Consider the following 18,523-nt stretch of genomic DNA (forward strand, 5'->3'; position numbering starts at 1 on the left):
CCCCTCTCCTCCCTGACCCATAAAACCCCTTTCCCTACCTTTTTTTTTTATTTCGGAATTTACTTCATCTGAATAGATGAAGTAATTCTACGTGCCGGCAGCTGGCTGGCACGCACTTCCCCAGGACAGGGCCTAATGGCCACTGTCACAGCCGGCCTCCATCCCGCCACTCCCCTCCCCGCCCCTTTGATCAAGCCCGGCACTTCTGCGTGTATTGGGAGTTATGCCCGTGGCCGGGCCATTTTTAAAATGCGCTCTGCGCGCGCAAGGTCCAGCCACACGCATATCCCCCGATTTTTACGTACGCCAGGCTTTTAAATTTTGGGCAGAAGGGTTGCCTGATTTCTACTTGTTACTACAATTTGATCTTCCCTATCCCTTCTGAAATCTTAAATTGAAAAAGCACCATAAATTATGATCCCCCATATTGCCTATCGCAGTGTTATTTTTTTCTGAATCAAAACTAAGTAAAATATTTCCTGCCTCATGCCCAGGAAAATCACCCAATTGAGTCTATTAAAAACCCTATAATATTTCTAAAAAAGGCCTTTCCTTTACAACTCTTTTCCAGTCATTTGAAATCTCCTGCTACCACCATCTTTGAAAACTTGACATTTGTGCTACAAATATAATAGCCCTGTCTGCTGAAGGTGCCCGGTAAAAGATGACAAAGCATAATGGATTCTCTCTTTTTCCTTTAACAACCAAACCTCCCTCTACCTGCATCTTACAACCAGAGACATATTGCAAATTTAAGTCCTGTTTGAAAAGTAATAGGTACCCCCACCCCCTCTCATCCCAATTAACAGAAAAAAAAAAAAAAGTATATCCCTCAGGCCAACACTGAGTTAATGTTACCGAATCCCTTTCACTTACCCATCTTTGTCAGGCATAAAATCTTCAATGTATATTCCCCAATCAACTTTTGACACAGCAGATCTCATATTAAATAATCCTACCATTAACTTTGTGATCTTAGGCATCAACTCTTGATTTAAAAATAAAAAAAAAAATAAAAAAATCTCTTAATAGAAATAAGTACTCTTGAACTTCTATTATGGAGATAAACTGCCCTCTGCTCCCCCAGACCCCTTCAGTCTTTTGCAAAACCAATTCTCACCCATGCTTAATACCCCCACCAAGTTTCTTAATTCAAACACAAAAGTAGACCCCTATTTCATGTATAACATTTACTATCTGTCCCACCCGGGTCCTGTAAAGGGGCTCACTAAGGGGCGCATATGCCTTAGCCCCAGTCATCACAGGGTTCAGAACTGACATCACTAGGAAGGCAGGGTTTCCACCCAGTGGTGCTGCTGGACTCCCTCACTGTAAGTGGGGCTGGTGCCGCGGAAAAAGGAGCAATGATTTCATATTCGCCATAACAAGCAGATTTGTGGTGTTATGGTTCTCTAACTTCCTGGTTAAAAGAAACCTGTGCCCTCTGTGCACTGTGTAATATTTCAGTTAATGGAAAGCGTTGCTGTGGAGTCATAAATTTTATTTTGGCCTGGCAGTTTCCTCCTGCTCCTCTGAGCTTCCAGAACCAGGGCTGGACTTCAGCATCCCAACTACCCAGGGACCTTTCCCCTATTTTATATCCCCTTCTCAGTTACCTAGAAAAGTCATGGCTGCATTAGTCCTCTGCTAGGAACCACACATGGGCCTCTCGCCAAAACCCTGCACAGATGTGGGCCTTAAGTCCAGCCACTAGATGTTGCCATTGTGTAATGACTGGGACTTCCTCCCCCATGCACTGTGAATACTACATTCACAGCATCACCAGCCCAGGTTGCAGAGTCCTAGTTCAGAAACTGAACCCAGATCCATCGGCATAACAATGCACAGGACTGCTACTGAACTATCAAGTCAGCCCATAGATCATTCATTTTAAAGATTTCCCTGAATATCTAGAAGCAAATATGTTCAAAATTGCCTTCCAGTTGCTGGATATGATAAGCCCATAGACTGCAGAAATCTCTAAAAATCCATTCCGTACATTTTAATGTATGAAGAGATCAGGGGCGGATTGTGGGAAAATAGTGGCCCAGGGGATTTTTCTCCATACTGGCCCATGGGTACCCAATTACATATACAATATAATTTACATATATAATTTACATATAATTTACATATATATGTACACACCCCTATATTTCGGTATGGTCCTCCCATATCAACACAGTACTGTTTGCCAACACTCAAAGAATAACAACCCCACCTATGAAAAAGAATACCACAAATATTACACCAGAATCTAAAATATCAATACACCTCCTATCAGGAAAACAGAACAGGCAAGCTACTACAGATCCCTACAGAGAAACCACATGCTAGAAGAATGCTTCATCTCAGTCTTTGCATGCAGAACACACTCACCAAATACAGAATACAAAATGAAGGAGCACAAATGACAAAAACTGAAATGGAAACTCCAAGAAGCCAGACTCTGTGTATTAACAATAGAAAAATAGAACCACCATTCCTCATAAAACAAATAAAATCAACAAACATAAAGCATCAGTTATAATAGTAAAACCATAATAAAAGAATATTTTAAAACTACTGATAAATAGAATTTCTATTAATTAAAATCATATACATTTTTTACAATGTCCAAAACACTAATAAAATATTTCAAAACAGCACATATATCAAATAGCATTCAATAATTAAAACTAATAAGGATTTTAAAAAGCCCCTGCTGTCCCCTTCTGTGGGAGCCCTTGATTTCCAGGCACCCTGATATTGTCGAGGATTAGGAGGTTATCCTCTCTCTCACATGTCCATTCTCTCTCACACATACACTGTCACATACATACACATTCATGCTCTTATACCCATCATAACCTCTCGCTCTCACTGACACTGACACACTCTCAGGCTCTAAGACACTCTCTCCCCCTCCACACACACACCCCACACACACACAAACTCTTACTCCCTTGGATTTTCTCATACACACTCATGCTCTCACACTCACACACTGACCCCCAGGCAGGCTCCCATTCATTTTCACACCACTCCCTCCCCATCCCCCAGGCATGCACACATTCATTCTCACATTCAAGCAGGCACCCATGCATTCACACACCCATGCATTCACACACATTCAAGCAGGCACCCATGCATTCTCACATTCAAGCAGGCACCCATGCATTCACACACATACACCCCCAGGCTGACTCCCATTCATATATATGCACACACTAAAGGCAGATCCCCCTCTCTTTCTTTTGCCAGCAACCTCAGAACCTCTCTCATTCCTCTGCTGCCACTGTCACTGCTGCCACATGGCTATTGGGAGGGCGCCGATTGCTGCTACTGATACTGAAGCCCATTCTGCTGCGTCCTCTGTGCAGGCCCCATGGGCTTCCACTTTCTCCATGCGGATCTCGTACATTGTGAGATCCGCATAGAGAAAGTGCTATTCTTGCACATTCCCAAAGATTACATGTGCCAATCACTAAAAAGTAATTTATTTTTTTTTTACCTTTGCCGGCTGATCTTAGTTTTCTAATTGGTTGGTCACAGGCTTTTTTTTTCCACCTTTCCTTTCTTATTTTTTTGCCAATTCCTTTTATATTGTCTTCTTTTCTATTTCTTTTCTCTCCATCTTCTTCCCTCAAACACACAGTCAGTTTTTCATTCTCACATGCATTTCTGTCTCTCACTGGCACATGCTGTCTCTCATACAATCATTCATATACACAGTCTCTCACTGGCACATGCTGTGTGACTCACACACACAGGCTCTCTCTCACTCCCACATGCTGTCTTGCTCAAGCACAGGCTCTCACTGTCACATGCTCTCTCATACAATCATTCTTTCACACAGGCTCTCACTGTCACATGCTGTCTCTCATACAATCATTCATACACAGGCTCTCACTGTCACATGCTGTCTCACACACACAGAGGCTCTCACATGCTGTCTCTGCAAACATTCAGATCCTCGCTCCCACACACAATCTCTCAACTCATCTCATACATACACTCACCGTCTACAGACCCTCAGCCTCTCTCTCACCTCTGTGCCTCCTCTTTGCGGGTCACTGTAGGATGGGCTCTGCAGCGGCCCTGATCTTCTCGGGCAACAGTGGCCCTGCTACCGGGCCTCTTCCTCTTCTCGGGCCGCGGCGGCCCTGTTACCGGGCCTCTTCCTCTTCTCGGCCCGTAAGCGCTGCTCCTCTTCTGCAAACGCTGATGCTCCTCCTCCTTCCTGCCCACGCGGCTCCGGCAACGTTTACTTCCGGGGCCGCACAGGCAGGAAGGAGGAGGAGCATCAACACGTTTAAACGCGATCTTTTTCTTCGGGCCATGGTGACGTGAGCCTCACCACGGCCCTGCCGATCTGCCTGCTATATACGCGTCGCTGCTCAGCGGCCGCATGAGCCTCCTTGCGCCCGGGGGCATTGGCTCCCCTCGGGATACCACTGCTCGCGGCGCCCTCTAATACTTTGGTTGGAAACTTTATAATACAAAAAAAAAAATCACGTGACAGGAGTGACCAGCCCACCGGGGGAAGCCCGATCCCCCAATAGATCAATCTGCCCCTGGAAGAGATCTCATTCTGACTTGTATTAATCCAAGTATATTTGGACATGCTTTATTTATTTCTAGTACACAAGAAAATTACAAAACACCTTCAAAAAGATAACATAAGTACAAATGAAGGTACTATTTTAAAGACCAGCCATTTATAACATTAATGGTATCAGCAAACACTGGTGCAAACAAATTGTACTGAACTTTTTCCCACTGTGGATTGTGTGAGATATTTGCACATCAACTCAATCATACACCAATTGTGAATGTATTACCTCAAAATGTATACAACCTTACACAACCCCATAATATAGGGAAGGAAATCAATATTTATCATTAAAAAATGTAGACTTGGCAAAAACTTACACACTTGACAAAAACCCAACACTGACAGGTTTTACGCTTGCATCAGGGATGTATTACTTCATATGCTGCAAAAAAATAAAATTTTGTTTTAAAAGCTTTCTACTATAAAGATATAGGACTATGTGCACATCACGCTCACTTCACTTACCATCTCAATATCACAACATGTCTCACCAAACTCAAAACGTGGCGAAACCAAGCAGCCCAATATATAGAGGACATATGTACCCCAACCAATCATAAATAAGCATTCAATCATAAACAAATATTCACAGCCAAATGCGAAAACTAAACTCACACACCATCCACAAAACCTCAAAATACATTTAATCATCCCATTCAAATATAAATATTAAAAAAAAAAATCACTACTCAGTGAATATATCCCTACAACATGCCATCCTAAAAAAAAAAAAATCGAAGTGTATGAACTAACTAAAACACTCTAGTCTGTTTCTTTATTTAATCCAAATGATTCAATAGCATGTAATCTATTTGTGTTCCTTACACGCCAAGAATTTATCTAAATCCCCACCATGCACACTCAAATGGGGAATTTCAAGAACTGTAAATTTCAGATCCTGAAAAACATGATTCATCACAGTATAGAGAGAGACTAGCCATAATGTCCTCTCCCTAGATAGGTATTTGTATCCCTATGGGAGGCCCACCTAGTAACTCGAGGTGAGGTTTAGGTATTAGTGTAGGGGGTTAGGGACCACTTTGACATTCAACATGAGACGTACGAACAGAATAGTGATCTCTTGTGAAAATTTGATGACCTACGGAGAGAGGAAACACACCCAAAGATGAGATTTGTTCAATGTTCTCTCCACCTAGCTTGATGTTACCCAGGTAGAGTGTCCATCAAGCTAGGTTGAGAGAACCTTGCATAAATCTTATCTTGGAGTGAGTTTCATAGAAGCAGTATTGGGAGTTCAGCAGTGGACCGGAGCAACCTCTAGCCCCGAGCCGGTTGATGCCTTTTACCAAAATGGCGTCGATCAGCCCGGAACTGAGGGGTGTGCTCCGGGTCACTGCTGAACTCCCAATACTGCTTCAGTACGGTACTGGGGGTGGGTGTAGAGGGCAGGAGGCCCTTAGATCACCAGATCCTTTTTCGATTTAAGAAGGAGAGGAGGGGGCCCCACTAGGTACCAGGGATTGTGTTCTCTTTTGGGAAGAGGTGGTTGAGGGGGGTTGAAGGAGGGGGGTTAATGTGGATGAAGGGATTATTTTAAGAAGAAGGTGTGGTTTGGGAAAGGACGTAGAGCATCAAGCGATTCTAAGATCTTTTTTTTTTTGTTTTTACTTTGGGTCTTTGCCACCTCGAGAGCCAGCAGATAGAGAGGCTAAGTCTCAGAAAACCCCCAGGGGAAATTAAAGTTTTGGGGGTGAGGGGGCTTTGTATCTCTTTAAACTGATGGTGGCCCCTTGTGAAAGGGGCAATCATCATGTGTTTTTTGGGCTCCTGCCACTATCTTTTATCTCCGAGTTTTACTGTGAGCTAAAATATCGCTGGGAGCCCGCCATAATATTTTGTCAAGGAGGGGTTAAATTTCACAGGAATTACACCCTTGATATTTTACCTCTCCCATGATAAAATAACACACCTTCATAAATTTCCTCTTTAGATGGTAAAAAGCTTATGCTTCTCTCATTGCATTCTGCACTGTGGCAAATCATATTTTGAGGATCTGAAATTTGCAGTTCTTAATTTTCCTTGCTTGAATGTGCATGGTGGGGATTTAGATAAATTGTTCCAGTATGAACAAAAATGGATATATAGATTAGATATTAGGGATGTGCAGAGCAAAATTTTATGTTCATATTTTTTATGTCCGAAAGGGGGTCCCACTTGCGGCCAATATGGACATAAAAAAAATCCAATGAGTTGGGTATATGTACATATGTGCAAAAAAAAAATTAAACCCCCTCACCCTCCTTAATCCCCCCCCCAGACTTACCACAACTCCCTGGTGATCGAGCGAGGAGTGAGGACGTCATTTCTGCAATCCTTGGCGAGAAGCATGTGACGTCGGCGGCACGTCGAGTGACGCTGGCGTCACGTGATTCCCGGCTCGTTCGCGCCGGACGGCTCGTTCGGCCCAAAAAGAACTTTTGGCCAGCTTGGGGGGGTCAGGAGGCCCCCCCAAGCTGGCCAAAAGTTCTTTTTGGGCCGAACGAGCCGTCCGGCGCGAACGAGCCGGGAATCACGTGACGCCAGCGTCACTCGACGTGCCGCCGACGTCACATGCTTCTCGCCAAGGATTGCAGAAATGGCGTCCTTACTCCTCGCTCCATCACCAGGGAGTTGTGGTAAGTCGGGGGGGGGGATTAAGGAGGGTGAGGGGGTTTATATTTTTATTTTGGCTCAACAATCGCGATTTCCCACATATCGAACATATCTATGTTCGATATGTGGGAAATCCGATCGTTTATGTCGAATCAATTTTTTAAGTAAAAAAAAAATATGAGTTGCGTTTTACTAATGCGGTCAATCCGAATGCACACCCCTATTAGATATGATTGAACTGTGTCGGGGAATCCAAGCTATCACTAATATTGTCCTTGTAATGTGAATAGTCATTGGCTGTAGGAGGATTTTTGTATTTTTGATTCCTCCTTATGTGATAACCCTATCTTTTGGGGGGTATGGCATCTGGGGTATATATTGCTTAGGAGCATGCCCAGAACTTCAAAGGTTTAGGCAATACAGGAAGAGAAAGGAGCTTGAGATTCTTTGCTGGGTTTGAGGAGAGGGTCAGGCATGGCTAAAGCAGCCAAGAGGAAAGGAGTCAGCTAAAGATTCCCTAGGAGTTCAGAACAAAGGAGTTAATATTTTGATATTTCGCCCAGGATTTCAAATATTTTTGGGAGAAGCTTTGGATCCTTCCAGGATCTAAGAGGAGGCGAGAGAAGTTTTGGGACTTTCCATAGGGTCTCAGAAGGAAGTGTGCTAAGTACTTTTGGGTGGGCTTTTGCCTTTTGATATTGTAAGAGTTTGGATTGACTTTGACTTGACCAGTTTGAAAGGAGGGACGAACCCCCAGTATCCCCGAGGACTTGGGAAAAAAGTGAGCATGTGAAGCAAAAGTGTGATTGCTTGAGTGATCTGAAAAAGCAAAGGTAAAATTTTGATATTTTTTGATCCAAGGACTCAAAGGGCTAAACCCATTGATGTAGTGATGCAGTTTTTCCAGTTTTGAAGAAAAGTTAAAACTTGGATCAGTTGAAGTTCTGTATTTTTGGTATTGTGGCTTGGATTATTTGCTTTAAGTTACAATAATGACTTTTTTATTTGAACACCATTCTTGGACTCTTGAGAGAGTTTTCCTGGTTTTCCTACCCTTGCTGTTGCCTTCATTGCTTCTTCTCTGAACTGTTTAGCATCTGTTAGAGATCCTATACCTTTTGTGTGAGTAAAGAGTGGATAGACACGCCAGAGGGCCCTGGAAGATCATTTTTCCTCCCTGTCCAGACTGAACCCACATTCGTACCACCCCAAAGTAAAGGATAAAGCACAAAACCTGGGGACCAGTTACAAAAACTAACCACAATAAAGTAATAGACTGGAGTGTGTTTTAGTAAATTGATATGCTTCTATATATGGTTTTGTAGTCTGTTGTAGGTATATGTTTACTGAGCAGTGATTTTTAGTTTTTAATATTTATATTTGAATGGTATGATTGGAAATCTTTTGAGTGTTGGGGATGTTGTGTAAGTTTAGTTTATAAGAACGGATTGACTTTTGGTTGTGAATATTTATGATTCAATGCTTGTTTATCATTATATTGGAGTAAATATGTCATCTATAGAATGGGCCATTTGGTTTCATCATGTTTTAAGAGTTTTGTGAGACATGTTCCAATATTGAGATGGTAAGTGAAGTGAGCATTTTGTGTGTATGGTGCTATATGTTTATAGTGGAAAGCTTTTGAAACAAGTTCATATTTTTTTATAGCATATGAACCCCTTGAACGGGTAGATGTGAATTGGTTATTTACTCTTTCGGATAATAGAAAGACTACGGGGCACTCCATGAAGTTAGCGTGTGACACATTTAAAACTAATTGGAGAAAGTTCTTTTTCACTCATCGCACAATTAAACTCTGGAATTTGTTGCCAGAGGATGTGGTTAGTGCAGTTAGTATAGCTGTGTTTAAAAAAGGATTGGATAAGTTCTTGGAGGAGAAGTCCATTACCTGCTATTAATTGAGTTGACTTAGAAAATAGCCACTGCTATTACTAGCAATGGTAACATGGAATAGGCTTAGTTTTTGGGTACTTGCCAGGTTCTTATGGCCTGGATTGGCCACTGTTGGAAACAGGATGCTGGGCTTGATGGACCCTTGGTCTGACCCAGTATGGCATGTTCTTATGTTGAAGTAATAAACTCCTGATGCAGGCATATAATCTGCCGAAATGCTGAAGGCACTGAGTTTTTCTCAAGTTTGTAAGTTTTGCCAAGATTGCTTTTGCTTAATAAGAAGTATTGGTTTCCTTCCTTATATAATGGAGTTATTTAAGGTTGTATACATTTTGAAGTAATATATACACAATTGGAGGTAAATTTTAAGACACACACACAGACACACATGTGCATATTTGTTGGCTTGCACGCATGTACGTGGTGATTTAAAAAAAAATGTGTTTTAAAATTGGCTATTCGCACGTACATGTGCGCATAATTCCTTATTGATGCGTGCATGTGCGTGCAAATGACACCTAGCTTGCGTAAGTAGGGGGATTTTACTAGACCCCCATACCATTGCAAATACCTTTATTCTCAGTTTATTCCTCAATAAAGGACAACACTTCGTAACCCCTCCTAGCTAACTTGTCTCCCTTTTACCTTATTAGTCCAGACCCTTAAAACTCTGCTGACTATCCTATTTTTGTTTAATTTCACAACTTACACGGCATCCATAGCAGAAGTAAAGTTATATGGTAGGGGACTCCGGCGAGCGGACTTAATGGTACAGACCTGGTCTACCCATGTCCTACCCTTGCCCCGCCCAGACCATGCCCACATTCTACCCCTTTTACAGAAAAAAATGTTGTCCATGTACCAGGAGATATGCGCGTACATGTGAGGTTTTTAAAATCTGCACAGTGCGCACAGGGCCGAGTCATGTGTGTATCTCCTGGCTTTGGCACATGTAGGGCTTTTAAAATCAACCAGTTGGTTTATGATTGAGTTGATGATCAAATATCTGATACAATCTATAGCCCACTACAGGCAAAAGACCAAAGAACAATTTGTTTGCACCAGTGTTTGTTGATACCATTAATGTTATATGTGGCTGGTCTTTAAAGTAGTACCTTCATTTGTACTTTGCCAAGCTGCACATTTTGCTTTCAGAAATTAGCGCCTACCCAAAGGTAGGCGCTAATTTCTTCGGGTACCGGGAAAGTGCACAGAAAAACTCAACCGGTTTCTGAGTCTGTGGCTGTCTGCGGACTCGAGAACCGACGCCTGCAAAATTGAGCATCAGCTGTCAAACCCGCTGACAACCGCCGCTCAGGTCCAAAAGGAGGCGCTAGGGACGTGCTACTGTCCCTAGCGCCTCCTTTTGCCTGTTTTTACCGCCGGGCCTCATTTGAATAGGGTGTTTGCCCGCTCTCCCGCAGACTTTACTGTATCGGCTCGTGAGTTTGGCTTGAGATTTCCAGTTCAATTTTTGTCTGCACATTTCAATTTATATTTTATGATGTCTTTATTCTGTATTTGGTGAGAGTCTATCTGTGTTCTGCTTGTGTGACTGAGGCTTTAGGTATTCTGCTAGCATGTAGTTTCTGTGTAGGGATTTACAACAACCTGGCTTTAATCTGTTTTCCTAACAAGAGGTGTATTGGCGTTTAGGGCCTGATGTAATTTTTGCAGTATGGTTTTTTCATTGGTTGAGTGCTGGCACTTATGATATGGAAGGCTTACTATATTGGAATTATAGTTCAGTTTATTCCTGGCTTTCTGTGGGCCAAGTCCACACCCAGTGCACTTTACCATAGTCCTAATACCATATGAGATTCAGTAAACCGCCTTGATTTCTATGAGAAAGGTAGTTTATTAAGTCTATTAAACTATTATTGAAAGTATGTTTTTTTGCAGCATATGCCTATATAATATATATGTTGCGGACGCCAAAGACTGAGAACAAAAAAAAAAAAAAAACAGGCTCAAAAACAGAGTGGTTAGAGCAGTGGGCTGCAAACAAGGGAAGCCAAAGTTCAGATTCTAATGCCATTCCTTGTGACCTTGGGCAAGTCACTTTACCCTCTATTGCCTTCCCCCCTTCCCTGGCCCTCTGTGATTTAACCTGCACCGGACCATGGGGGGGCTGCCATGTCATCCTTCGCCTCAGGCAGCAGATTGCCTTGAGCCGCCCCTGATCTAAAGTCCCCCCTCATCCATGCATTGAGACTCCACAGCACAGCATGCCTCTGGATGACTGTGTGTGGAACAGCATTCCTGAGAATGCAACACTGGATGCTCTGCATATCAGTTTCCTTCCTAAAGCTCCAAATTTGGCTTCCAAAATGTCCCTCCTGCACTCTCCTACAGGTATGTTATTGTTACCCAAATGTACCAGAACAGCTAGCTCCTCCCCAGCACGCTCTAAAATCCCATCTCGGTGACTGGAGGGCTGCTGCCTTCACGGCACATGCGATAAAATTCAGCATATTTTTGCTTGCGCGTCTATGATTGAGGGCGTGCGCACCCCTTTTAAAATGCACTTGTCAGTGTGAGAGGGTAATGCATTGCTGGAGGGCAGGTCCAGGCTACACTATCGCCTCGTGCCACCACAAGTTGTTGCTAGCCTCAGTTATATTGGGTGCTACTGAGCCTGATTAAGAAGAATTTTTAAGGGCACCTTAATATGTTACACCTATGAAATTTTCACCCTATGAACGCCAGAAGGAGGCTCTCTTTGGCGCAATACAAGTACTAAGAAGGGCAGCAGTAAATATGTGAGACTGAGATGATTCCCAACCTAATCTGGCTTATGAATGAGGTTCATTCCTGTCAGCATATGCGTAAAACAAACTCATTTGGAGAAACTGCCCTGTAATGCTCTCTTTCCAGGGTCTGGAAACCATCCCACCGTGCTCCTGAAGATGTTCTCTATATCCCCTCTGTTTGCCTGATCTCGAGATCACATTTTTTCCCAGCGCTAGGAGCTCTGTGCACTAGATGCACACACACAGTACAATCTCCCATCATCAGGTGGATCAGTGATGGCGAACTCCAGTCCTTGAGTGCCACAATGAATATGCATAAGAGAGATTATCTCATGCATATTGTGGCATGTAGATAATCATACATGTGGCACTTGGTACAAGACTAGATAGCCCTCATCTTGCTGCCAGACTGCTGTCTGCATCTTAATTTTGTTGCATTATTGCAGTTATTTAAAGTTGTGTAAAGAACAGAGAAAGGTAATTCAGTTTAGAATACAATTAATAAATGCAATAATAAATGCAAGCAACTTTATTTTAATTGTGGCACACTATCACCTTCACCATCATCATTTTCTCTTCTCTTCCCTCTCCCCCACCCCCTCTCAGGCATCATTATCACCTTCTTTTCACTTTCTTCTCCCAAAATCCCATATCATCATCACCTTCTCTTCCTCCCCTATGGCATCATCACCTTCTCTTTCCTTATTTCTCCCCCACTGCCTGGTATCATCATTTCCCTCCCTTCCCCCACCCTCTAGCATCATCATCCTCCCTTTCTTCTCCCCCCCCCCCCCCCCCAGCATCATCATCACCTTCTCTTCCTCCTTCCCTCACTCCTACCGCCAAGCATCATCCTCATCAATTTCTCTTCCCTTCCCTCTCCCTCCAACCCACTTGCATCATCATCATCATCACCCTCTCTTCCCTGTCAGCATCATCTTTTCTTCCCTTCCTTGTCACCCACTCCCTGGCATCATCAGTTTCTCTTTCTCTCCACTCCTCTCCTCTGTGCCGCAGCTTCATCACTTTCCCCTCTCTTCCCTTTCTTCCACCCCATTACCTTCTTTTTCCTCTCCCTCTCACCCCCTGGCACCATTGCCTTCTCTTTCTTTTGTTCTCCCTCCACTCCCTGGCATCAGCCTCACCTTCTCTTCCCTCTCCTTTGGCATCATTACCTCCTCTTCTCATCTTTTCCCTAAGCACTGCCTCCTGGCTTCATCACCTTCCTTCTCTCTCTCTCTCTCTCCACCCCCATAACATCACCTTTCCTCTTTACTCCCTGGCATCATCACTTTCCCTCTAACCCACCCATCCCTGACATCATCACCTACCCTTCTCTTCCCCTCCACACCTTCCCCTGACATTGGCTTCTTTTCCTCTCCCCCTTACACCTAGTGGTACGTTCAGCTTTCCCTCCCTCCACACCCCTTGGTACACTCAGCTGTACCTTCTCTCTCTCCTATGTCCTGGAACTGACAGAAATGGTGAGCAGCAGTTACCTAGTGCTGCTGCTTCCTCCTCCTCTGCCAACTTCTCTATGCACTCAGAACCGTAGGGGGCCAGCCAGATTCATAAGGCTACAGGGCCCTGTACAGTTTCGGGTGCAGAGGGGAAAGCAGAAGCAACAAATAAGTGCTGTTCTTTGACATCTCGCCCCGTGCTGGCAGGAGGACAACTTGCAGACCAGGAAGGAAAGAATATGAAGACTTCATCTCAGGATTTTTTCCTGGTGGCAACTGCATTGCAGTCAAGGCATGCTAGATGGGAAATGCTGACATTTACACACGCACATAATTAATTCAACACCCAAACAATTTTCCTTAAAACACTTCCCCCGTATATCAATGTTCACAAATCCTGCTTTCCCACCAGTAAATGCAGCTTCTGCTCTCAGTACTCCTTTAGGCTTTTATAAATGCCTCCAGCAGTCCTCAGATCCAAATATATGTAATTCCTCCTTGAGACCAGTGTGTCTAAGTGTGCTTCTACAGCCATGCAACTCCTGTTACTTCATATTATAAGAAGAATTTAGTCATGTTTTAAACTTTTACAGGCTGAGGAAAAATTAGGAAAGTTAGGAGCAGCAAAATCACTGTTACACTCATGAAGTAGCACCCCTAAAAAATTAGCAGACTGTCCCCCTGGTTAAAGTTCCTTATGCTACACTTAGGACTGTGTGCTTGCCTAAAAAAAAATCATCTTATTGCCCCACTGTATGAAAGTTTGGTATATATTCATCCAAGAGTATCAGTGTTTTCGATATAAGTGAAATTTGCAAAGACTCTGCTTTCTATACCAGCAGTCCTTTGCCTTGGGGAGTATTTTTGCCATGTTTTTGTATATTGATTCTCAACAGAAATATTTAGACGTCAAACAGTCTTGGGGAAACTACGGATTCTCCCTAAATTATACTGAAAGCCTGTATTCTACTATTTCTTTGATTGGCTGCCTAGTACTGCAGCTGACTAATTTGCTGAACTACTTCAAAACAGGTTCGACGAACAATTCAACCAACCCGGAAAACTTTTGAGCTCGTCTAATTCACTTGACGAGAAAAAAGAAGAGATAAAGCCTTTGAACATTTAAGGACAAGGTTGAAAACTCAAGGGGGGGGGGGGGATAGTTAAAATAAAGGGAGAAAGTGGAGTTAATGAAGAGAACCAGGAGAATGCAGAAATCTTAAACAAGTTCTTTTGCTCTGTATTTATAGTTGAAGGGAAAAGTGATATACCTAATGCAGGAAATAGTGATGGAATAAATTGTGAAATGATCACAAACCCATTTACGAAGAAGAAGTACTTTGAAATACTTAGCAAACTAGGGGTCTCATATACTATGCATTTTTGCCATAGACACAGACTGGGAGAAAAGCCTTAATAAATCAGGCCCTGGAGTAGGTAAGGCATCAGGAACTCATGGCATAGACTCCTGGATAGCGAATGAGCTTAAGAATGGGCTTACTGCAGCCCTCACTATTCTCTTCACTTTAGTCTTTGTAGAGTGCAGGAAAGCAGAGGGTCGAGAAGGTGTGCTGGATTTTCTCTATCATGTTCAGTCAAGCTTTTGTACTCAGAGAGGCCTAAGACACTCAAAATGGAGAAAAGAAGAGAAAATATCCCCCTAGTTAAAGGAGAGCTTTAACCAGGGGGGTATTCTGCTAATTTTTTAGGGGTGCTACTTCATGAGTGTAACAGTGATTTTGCTGCTGCTAACTTCCTAATTTTTAATATTTAATTCTGCTATATATTTGAATAAAATGCAGGAAGATATTTTTCATTTAAAAAAAAAAATACTAAATTGAAGGACATGGACTCATGGTATGAAGTTGAAGGGATGGATGCTCCTTGGAAATATGAAGGTAGCACTACTTTACTGAGTGGGAGGTAGATGCCTGGAATAACCCAATAACGGAAGTGGTGGAAACCAGTATTGAGACAGCATTTAAGCTTACTTGTGACAAATACAGTAGAGTGTAGTGCTGAAAACAGGGTTGAGAGTCTAGGTAAAAGACTGGTAGGATATAGTACCTGCGTGGTAGGTTAAATGGGGGATCCTTTTTGCTCATCTCCTCAAAATGGTAGAGGACCAAAGTGGAAAAGCAAATGAAACTGACTCGTGTAAGGAGCAATATGCTGAAGGTGGGCAGGCTTGTCTAGCTGACTGCTGGGATGTAACTTTAGCTAGAGCAGTGTTCATGGGAACCACTAGGCAGACAGGGTGGGTCAATTGGTCCTTATCTGTCATCCCTATGTAAAATCCTAAGTAAATCCAAAACTCTACTTTAAATCTTCAAAAAAAAAAAAAAAAAAAGTAGATCTGAAGATCTGACAAAATTCAGTGCCAATTTAAGGATCCTTCTGTACAGTTTTTATATTTGCTTCAGATTTTCCCCAGATCAGCCAGGAAGCTTAGTTTTCTCCCATGGATCTAAGGAAAATGAAAAATTTCCATCAATTTTGAACCAAATTGAAATTTGTCTGTTTAAATGTTTTCTGCTATAAAAAATGTATGAAATTGAGCAGAATAGACAGGCTTTTCTACAATCGTTATCACATTCTCTGTTGCTGTGTAAAGACAATTCTTTACTAATTCTGCTTCTGGAGCCAGCTGATAGGTCTCTTCTCCTCTTCTTATACCTCAATGTCTCTGAGTTCAGTCCTTCTTTGTGAGCACCTAAATATATACCGTTTCAGTAGACACAAGTGGATTTAATGTTTTCTAACATTTGTTTTTGTTCACTTGTATTGCAATACATTTTTGCTGAAATAAGTGTTTAAAATCACACTCCCACAGCCTTAGCCTTAGGACAAAGTGGTCCATTTCCTCTACTGTGGACGTGACAAATGTCTGTTTTTCCTTTCAGGACTAAGTGTAATGATCTGCTCCGTCTCTTGAGAACACTGACCCATTTCAGCACAGGATAATTAGCCTCTTAGGCACTACTGTGTTTCCATTAGATAGTTGCATTTGTGCATGGTGACATTTATTTACTGGGGTTGAAGAACATCTAGTTTTGATGGTTCCTTTCTCTGTTTTATATGTTACTTTTCCTCTTTCTCTCCTTTCCTCCTCAGACATGTATGTAAATTTAATTTTAGTTTCTAACACCAAACACTGTAGACGATTCTTAAGGAGATACCTGCTTGGTTCTTCAGAGGCTTTTTGTAGGGAGGTGATAGGTAAATACCAGCTGTCTTCACTTCAGGGAGAAGCACCATAATGAACCCAAGACGACACCTTGTTTATCTTGTCCAGAGCATGCTAAAGGACCCTGACCTATTGCAAAGCAAACAAGAGCAAAACCTAAATTTTATTTTTTAATTCAAGTTTTGTCATAAATGTCTGTTTCTCTGCATTTCCACCACTATGACGTGCTCCAGCAGTTTACATTTTTAACAAAGACTTCAGAACAGAGGTTGTGTTTCTTGTACCACACAAGTTGTGCCCCACATTGTATGGAGATTGATTGATTGACTTAAATGTGTAGGGGTAAAAAAATCTTTCATTCTTGAGCATGGAAACTGTCTTACCAGTTGTTCTTAGTGGGAGAGTCACAAACAAAGACATGTGTCCTGCTGCTCTCCTGGGCCCTGAATGCAGATTGGCGGGTGACAGAAAGTGGTCTGTCAGGTAGGTCCTACTGCTGATTGCAAATGATTCCAAAGGTTATATTTGGTATTCTTCTTTGATGCAAAAGAGTGAATTCTTGTTTAAGAAAAAAACAACACAAAAAGAAGCAACCTGAACTTCTAAATGAGGCAGGAGCTCTTCAGTGCAGTACAGAAGGAAATGGTACAAAATAGTAGAAGCCCTTGCTATGTAATTTCTGTTCATAGTAATTTCATTGTCAGCCTCTTAGCAGATGAAAATAACCATTAATGTATGCTGCAGCTTTTTATGAGACGTAATGACAAGTTGAATAATACTGTTTGCTATCATTATTCTTTACATTTTGTCACTGACAATTCTAACACCCTTAATAATACAGTATATATGCGTTGAGGATATATTGTTCCTACAGGTCTTGTGATTTGATTCCATTAAACCATATCCAGTTCTCATAACATCACCATCATATTTTACTTACTATTCATCAAGTACATTCAAAAGTCATATGCATTTGAAGAAAGTTTCATTTTAACAAATTATTTTTAACTTTTCCGTGACAATGCATTCTCTGTGTTCCCGATTTGTCAATGCTGAAGTATCTTTTTTTCACCCTTCCAAAAGTAGGATTGTTTTGTTTGTTCTTTTTTATTCTTTTTAGTTGTTAGACCTACCGGTTCCTGCTTATTTTATTTTTATTTTTCGTGCTTTTTGTCCGTGACCTCTCTTACTGTCAGTGTTGACCCAGTGTTGCCAACAATATCAACTGTGTCCTAATTCTCTACTTGAGTTAAAAAAAAAAAAAACAAACAAACAACAAAACCTCTTAATTGGAACCCTGGCAATGTCTGTCTTCTCTGTTCTGCAGAAATGTTGAAGGAGCTGAACCAGCAGCGCACAGCGAAAGAGTTTACAGACCTGAAAATTATTGTTGAAGGCAAAGAGTTTGAAGTCCACCAAAATGTTCTAGCTTCCTGCAGCTTGTATTTCAAGGACCTGATTAAAAGGTTTGCCTTCCTTCCAGCTGTGATCTGCTCTGTTCCTTTGTAGGAAACATTTGTGTGGCTTTGTTTTTTTTTTTGTTTGTTTTGTTGTTTTTTTTCCTCCCCCTCTCTTGCAGGATTTATGAAGATTGAACCTCCTGTCACAGAGCCAGTAGCCATTCTTTCCACCTCTTTTGAATGTTATCTTCAAAGTGAGCACTCAGATCCATTTCTTACATACCCGCCTCTTACAGTGCGTTAAGTTTGATCATTGGTGTCCCTTTTTTCCGCTTTTGGCTGAAGCAAATGCCCCATTACCACAATTCAATCTTTAAAACCATTATTAAAAAAAAAAATTGCTAAAGCATATACTGTATATGAGCACAAAATAGACCAAAAATCTATACTCTGTCTCATGCATAAATCAAGAAACTAAATGTACCACTGAAACTTTGGTATTAATTTTTTTTAATTTACATACAAACAGGCTAACTGGCATTGTCCGTATTCTACAGGGACTTTGCTGTATGCACTATTGTCAACAGGAGACTAAAGTT

General features: G+C 41.9%; 1 protein-coding gene across 3 annotated transcripts in view; it reads left to right on the plus strand.

Moving 5' to 3' along the window:
* KLHL29 (kelch like family member 29) overlaps nucleotides 1–18,523 on the plus strand; it is a 1,215,123-nt gene that overhangs the window by 925,203 nt on the left and 271,397 nt on the right. For all 3 annotated transcript variants that reach the window (XM_029595999.1, XM_029596000.1, XM_029596001.1), the window contains one exon: nucleotides 17,852–17,990. In XM_029595999.1, coding sequence (XP_029451859.1) covers nucleotides 17,852–17,990 — 139 coding nt within the window. The remainder of the gene's footprint in view (nucleotides 1–17,851; nucleotides 17,991–18,523) is intronic.

This window comes from Rhinatrema bivittatum, chromosome 3, assembly GCF_901001135.1.
Source record: "Rhinatrema bivittatum chromosome 3, aRhiBiv1.1, whole genome shotgun sequence".
NCBI classification, from domain to species: domain Eukaryota; kingdom Metazoa; phylum Chordata; class Amphibia; order Gymnophiona; family Rhinatrematidae; genus Rhinatrema; species Rhinatrema bivittatum.